Source organism: Neltuma alba, unplaced genomic scaffold (assembly GCF_004799145.2).
Source record: "Neltuma alba isolate B1F8T4 unplaced genomic scaffold, ASM479914v2 tig00002618_pilon, whole genome shotgun sequence".
In the NCBI taxonomy this organism is placed as follows: Eukaryota; Viridiplantae; Streptophyta; class Magnoliopsida; order Fabales; family Fabaceae; genus Neltuma; species Neltuma alba.
This window is the reverse complement of record NW_021632941.1, coordinates 217,770-224,441: the sequence shown is the minus strand read 5'-3', so window position 1 is coordinate 224,441 and position 6,672 is coordinate 217,770. Positions and strand designations below refer to the sequence as shown.

The window sequence follows — 6,672 nt, the reverse complement described above, 5'->3', positions numbered from 1 at the left end:
GTCTTATATTAAGAACCGGAGGAGTATTATTTTTAGAATATTATTATTTATAGAATAAAGAATAAAAACTACAAGGACTTAATTAAAAATAAAATAAAACAATAAGGACCTGATAAAAAGAAAAAAAATTATAGGGACCTGATTAAAAACCAATTAAGACTATAAGGACTTGCCTGTTAATTATCCCTTGATGGTATTATAAACTCAAATACAAATTAAGCATGTGGCGTAGGGAACCAATTAGGGTTTAAGTATACGTAGTTGGAAGAAATTGTTAAAAAAATCTCTGAAATTTAGTGCTAATCTCCTCTAGTCCTGGACTGATGTATTATTTTCTACCTTTACTTTCCCAATTCAGAGACCAAGAGGGGTTTCTTTGGTCAAAGCAGGCAAGAGGCGAAGGGGCCAGAGGGGGGTCTCTTTCGTCCAAGTCTCTGTTTCCTTCCCCATTTGCTATCGGAGGCTCTCTTGGAGCTTCGTTGCTCTTCCCGCGAAGGTCGTTTGGTGACCCTTCTCCATCTTGGTCTCTCTATCAGTAGAACAAGGTACGTCCAGTTTGCTATTGGTTTTTCATATACTGACCAAGTTGTGAAACGCTCCTGACTTTCTAATAGAGGTGTCATATATTGTTTAGTCCTTTCGTCTCTGTCCATGGATCTTCTCTAATCTAAGCTTGAATTTGGGATGATATGTGTTGAAAAATTGAAACCTTGTGAAAATCGAGGTAGGGCTTTCTGTTTTCGTGTGATTTCGACATAACATTGTGGGCGTATATCATTGCGGATGGTTTTATAAAGAAAGGGGTAGTTTGATGTCCTATTTTAGTTTGTAAACTTATTAGAAGTCCAACTTTTGTCATTCTTCTAATGGGAATGTACTTAAATGCCTGTTCTTTTTATGTTGAGCGGACAGTTTGGTTTTGAATTTCAATGCAAACGACTTTTATTTAAGAATTTGTCTGATAAAATTTGTTGGACTTCGCTGCACCTTTTTGCCAGACTTCAGTGGCACTTGATTTCCTGCAGTTGAGTATGTATTGAGTGGGGTTTTTTAAACATTGCAACTGGGGTCCTCCTGAGATCCGTTTGGCAAGGTTGTAGAATTAGGATGCACTTAGTTAATTAGGCACTGGTTTTCGAGTAGCATCTGACTTTCGTTACATGTGTTGCTGCTTCAGTTGGCAATTAGTTTCGGTCTATGATATTTTAAATAGACGCAGGAGTATTACTGTTTCTTGAATTTAGGGATCTGATTCTTCTATGTATAATGGCCTAATTATCTCCTTGTTCGTATTTTATGTAATTGACTCTATTTGTAAGTGGAATTGGTTACAATTTATCTCTAGTATTTATTATGTGTTGTCTTTGTCCTTATTTGAAGGTTTCAATTTGGTTGAATATGTCTGGGGAAGAGGAAGAAAATGCTGCGGAGCTTAAAATCGGTGATGGTAATTATGTTTTCTCTTGCAGTCATTGCCCATAACTCATAACTAAATTGCTTGATCTGACTGCTTGCTTCAGCTAAAGGAGTGGTTCTGCATGCCTTTGTGGTTATCTAGTAATTGTTTTTTGGCCGCAGCACATTTTAAGTGAGAATTAATATAATATTGATGAATTGTCCATCTCTAATTTTGCTGGTTCAAACGTGCAAGCTTTTGTATTTATTGCTTATTTTCAGTTCCTTGGAAATTTACTGATTGTGCAATCATAGCAATCATTGAAGACTTTTTCTGTCTTTAGTCTGATTAAAAAAAAAAAAGGATTAACCCCATGTAATTTTTATATTCTATCTCACTATATTGATCTCGAAGGGATTAAATCTGTCTATCCTGGCATGGCTTATTTGGATAATGACATTGAATTTACATGTCTTTGATCATGGTGTGTTTGATCCTGAAATTGGACTTGCATAACTCTGATGCTTGGTTTTATAACAAATGGCCTCTATCCTATCTATTCAAATTTAGTGTTGTTAAAAGCATGCTCAAAATGCTGGGCAAAGCAAGGTTTGTTTCTAATGCATCTGGTTGACATGCCACCTACGGAAGGAAAGAAGCAAAACGGTGGAAACTAGATATGTGACCCAAAAAAAATGGAAAATTATGTAATATAATGGGCTAGAGTGGGACAATGTAGTCAAAGATGCTGGGCTTGGTGCCGACCATGCTGAAGCAAGGTGCCAAATAGGTCCAGACCCCCTCACAGCATGAAAGGTGCTGCCTTCAACAAGGAGGAAGCCTTTTGCACCCTTTTGCTTGTGAAAGCCATGCTCCCAAGGCGCACTACTCATGTGAAATTATCAACTTTTAAGACCAAGTCCCATCTGTACAACATGACCTGAAAAGTTCAGCCCAATTTTTTATAGTTTTTAGAGTAGTGTATACTCGTAAATTTTTATATCAGTCCAGAGTTGTTCTGCACCCCATCAAAATTTATCTTAACATTAGCATAAAATTTTAAAATATAGAAACTAATGGCCATTTGATTGCTTGATTTACTGTTGTTTGATTTTTCCGAAATTAGGCATGCAATCAAATATTTCATTATTGTTTTATTTGGTAGTTCGTTTCGCCTCGCATGGAAGTTAAAGAGGTGCTGAAATTCTTATTTGTTTTTTAAAAGATTTATGATATGATGTATAATTCAGATATATCTTTCTTGAATTGAATGAGGTTGTTTTACTGCGGCATGTCTTTAAATTGCGTCACATTTCATATTTATCAGAGTTTTTGAAAGCAAAGTGCTTGATGAACTGTGAAGTTGCATTAATTCTGGAGCACAAGTATGAGCAGCTTCAGCAGACTTCTGAAGATCCTATGAATCAAGTTTCTCAGTGAGTATACGTACATCGACTTAAAGCTCAGGCATAAGCTTAAGAGAGCTATTCATTTTAGATCTCATTGAAAGGCCGTATATTGTTTGGTCTGCATCCAATTCCCTGAAAATCTTTTCTCATCCACTGATTGAACTAAATGATCCACTGGAAAAGGGCATGCAAAGTCCTCTCTGAATTTTAATTATGTTAATGCTACATATTATGTCTTCTGATTTTTGTATCTGCAGCATGCCAATTGCCAATATTAACAATTGACACCAAGAGAGAGTGACAATTTCTGGCCGGAAAACTTTTAGGAACGTTATATGGTTTAACTTTTTTTTCCTCCCCCTCTTTCTCAGGGTCTTTGAGAAATCATTGCAGTATGTGAAGCGCTTCAGCCGCTATAAAAATCCCGATGCTGTCAGACAAGTACGAGAGTATCCTTGAAAACCATGTTGAATCTTACTTACAGTTCAGTTCTGTGTGATACTTCCACCTTTGATCAAATTATTCTAGGGTCTATTTTGTTGTCTGTTTCACTATACTAATTTATTTTCAATCGTATCCTGTTTGACTATTCTGTTTTCTTGCTTGAATCTGGAGTTTTTGTCTTCAAATAATATTTTCATCTGTCATCCCCAATAAACTCCAAGAAGAAGTCCAGTATTGTTACCTTGAATTCAATGATATGGCATTCTGGTATGCATCAATTAGAGAATTTGAAATCTATTCAAGTCATTTGTTCATTAAAAGTAAATAGTGAAAATCATGAAACTTGATATATTATAAACTTTCATCTCAGTTGCGATCTTAACTGACATACAGAATTCTAAGTAGATACCAATTGGCTGAGTTTGAGGTAACTAATCCTTTACCTTCATAAACTCCGTTCAGAAACAAAATTTTCATATTAAAATAAAAGAAATTTTAAATATTTTGATGCTTCCGTGCAGCTGTGTGTCCTTGGAAATCTTTGCCCTGAAACAGTTGAGGAAGCTATTGCGATGGTGCCCTCCATTAAGGTAATTATCATTTGCTTCCCCACCCTCTTTCTGCTTCTACTTTTCCTCAGAGCTGTTCTTGCTTTAGTAATATGATTCTTGAATCCTTTACAGTTGGCCGCATGAACCTTAGTTATATATTTTTTCCATAATCAACCTGATGTTAAGCTGTTTCTATCTGAAATAGATTAAGTAAATAACACTTACAGTCTATCATTTGATTGTGCAAAATGAATTATGCTCTGTCTGGAATTACTCAGTAGCAGATTTATCCACAAATTCTGCTTTCAATAATGGCGGATCTGGATCAGTGGATCCTTAGTTTTTCTCACTTTTAAAGATCATAAAATCCTATATAGTAAGCCACACGGCTCATTCCTCATACTGCTCACTAAACGAAGCTCACATCTAGTTCATGGAGTTGCTGGTTAATTGAAGTAGTCTTGCCTGTTTCAAAACCATGAATCTACTAGAAGTTCATCTAGTAGATCTATGCTTGTTGCTTAATGCTTCATTCTTTTTACCTGCAGACAAGAGGACGGTCTCATGATGATGATGCAATTGAGAAAATGTTGAATGACCTGTCGCTCATCAAGAAATTTGAATAACTACTATTCCAATTACCCCCAGAAGCTATGGATTTTCTGTGTTGTGCAAGATTTCATGTATAATATGGTGAAGCTCCCTTGACTACAAACAAGGATGTTTCTGTAGTATTCATACCTGTCCTGTGACTTCAAACAACATTGATATAATATGATGCATGTGATTTCCACTGATTTGATAGTAAAACTCCTTTGATCAGACCGTTATGTTTATGGTCTTGATGCCAAAAGATAGCTCTAGTCATTGAAAATGACAGATGGAATCCTGGACATTGAGATGGTTACCAAGAGCTTGCAATTTATGTCTTTTATGGTTATAAAATTATAAATTGAGAGAGAATGTACAAAATGTGATTGTGAATTCATCTCTTGTATCCATAATGTTTCCTTCCATGTTCATTGATTGGCAATATGCAAGAAGGAAATAATTTAGGGCAAATGTTATATGACGCTGCAGCTCTTGTGGGATATTGATGTTACGGATGTTTATATTGTTCATATTTCTTGATTTGTATGTACTATCAGTTATAAATATAAGACCTAGTTTGTAACAAACTAGGGGGTGTTTGGGTAACCCTAGCACTTTTTTGTAAATAGAGACAAATTTCTTCACATATTTACTTCGTATACTGTAAACTGTAAAAATATTTTTAAAATTATGATTTTGTTTCTATTCAAATACCTTCTAAATCTTACATTAAGAACCGTAATACTATTCTTATGCACCAATTATGCTAATTTTTGCTGTATCGTTTCAATTTTATTAGACATCTCTAAAGGGGTTTATATTGTCCATCCCTGTGGTATTAGAATTCTTTGATCTTCTGCAGTTCTGTAGACTAAAATTAATCTTCATACGTTCATCTTTCTAGAGGGGGGGGGGTATTTTTTTCCTACAATTGGTCCTATCGCGAAGACCATAGTTATGAGAGTTTGGGGGGCGTTAGCAAAACAAAAATACGTATATCAAGCTAGCTTTTATGGACAAAATAAAACTTGGAGCAACATATTAATGTGTCCAAATGACTTCTGTTATTCCATATCCATATTTGTCATTCCTTGCTCAAAGTGTTATTTCAAACTGCATATAATTATTTTCAATTAACTTTAAACATACATTTTTTAAATTAAAATAAACCAATGGCGCAAGGTTAAGAAGTATAAATGATATTTTAAATTTTTTTTCCAATTAACTCTAAACATATGATTTTTTTACATTAATTTCTTTAATTTCAATTTTTCACTTTGAATATATGTCTTTCATTGATGATGTCCAAATATCATTACATAAATGACAATGTATGAGAATATTTGGATTTTTTTTAAGACAATCATATATTGTCAAGTGTAAGGTAATAAATGTTGGCATTTCTCTCAATACGGATTCGAGATTCATTATGTCTTAAGGGGCTAATCCCTTCCATTAAACTCAACTCCGTTAACCAACAAGTGTTGGTTGCAGTGGTTAGCGGCTGACGACCTCAAGGTGAGAACTTGTGTTCGATCCTTGAGAGCGCACTTGTCGGTAGAGGAGGGTACCCATCTTGGCACAAAGTGCTATAGGATGCGCTCCAACCAAACCTCGGCTCCGGATTAGTCAGTTGCCTGGGTTTACCTGATCCAGTGGAAGGTCAGGGCTCAGAAAAAGCACCGGATACCGGGGGAATCGCGGGGGGCCCAAAGGCCCTAATCGTGCCCTAGATTACCAAAAAAAAAAAACCTTTTATTATTATTACTACCTCCGGTCCTAATTATAAGAGCTAGTTGACTAATTTGAGGAGATTAAGGAAAGAAGTTAAGTTAGTTATTTGTCATAAATAGGTGTTGTCTTTCTTAAAATATTCTTGCTAATCAAGTATATTGGCTAGAACTATTATTGTTAGAAAGACTATCTTAGAAAAAAATACATAAATATTAGAGACAAAGTGAATTAGAATCTTATATTCATGACCAAAATAAAAATCAAACGAGATCCTATATTAAATACTAGAGGTAGTATTATTTTGATCACAAAAGACACATCACATCTTATGCCATTAGTTTAACAAATATAAGAGATAAAATAAATTATAATTTAATATTTTCACAGGATAAAAAAAAAAGGAGAATATTTTCAGTTTTTCACAAAATAACTCCTAAATTAAAAAGGAATAAGAGTATGGTTGGAGTGGGGAAACAAAAACGAAAATGTTCCCTTCTTGCGGAATGTAGTGAGTGCTACAGGGTAAGTTCCTGTTCGATCCTTCCCT

At 34.9% G+C, this 6,672-nt stretch overlaps 1 protein-coding gene across 1 annotated transcript; it reads left to right on the top strand.

Moving 5' to 3' along the window:
- Positions 1 to 434: 434 nt before the first annotated feature.
- On the top strand, positions 435 to 4,788 carry LOC114734165 (DNA-directed RNA polymerase II subunit 4). Its single transcript, XM_028921716.1, has 7 exons — positions 435 to 545; positions 1,381 to 1,447; positions 2,724 to 2,832; positions 3,177 to 3,254; positions 3,643 to 3,676; positions 3,771 to 3,839; positions 4,349 to 4,788. Exons 2-7 carry the CDS (start codon positions 1,399 to 1,401, stop codon positions 4,424 to 4,426), a joined length of 417 nt encoding a protein of 138 aa, XP_028777549.1. The 5' UTR covers positions 435 to 545; positions 1,381 to 1,398; the 3' UTR covers positions 4,427 to 4,788.
- The last annotated feature ends 1,884 nt before the right edge of the window (positions 4,789 to 6,672 follow it).

Coding starts and splice junctions, on each gene's coding strand:
- LOC114734165 (XM_028921716.1), top strand. CDS start 1,399: ATGTCTGGGGAAGAGGAAGAAAATGCTGCGGAGCTTAAAATCGGTGAT. Junction 1,448..2,723: donor GGAGCTTAAAATCGGTGATG/GTAATTATGTTT, acceptor CATATTTATCAG/AGTTTTTGAAAGCAAAGTGC. Junction 3,840..4,348: donor CGATGGTGCCCTCCATTAAG/GTAATTATCATT, acceptor TTTTACCTGCAG/ACAAGAGGACGGTCTCATGA.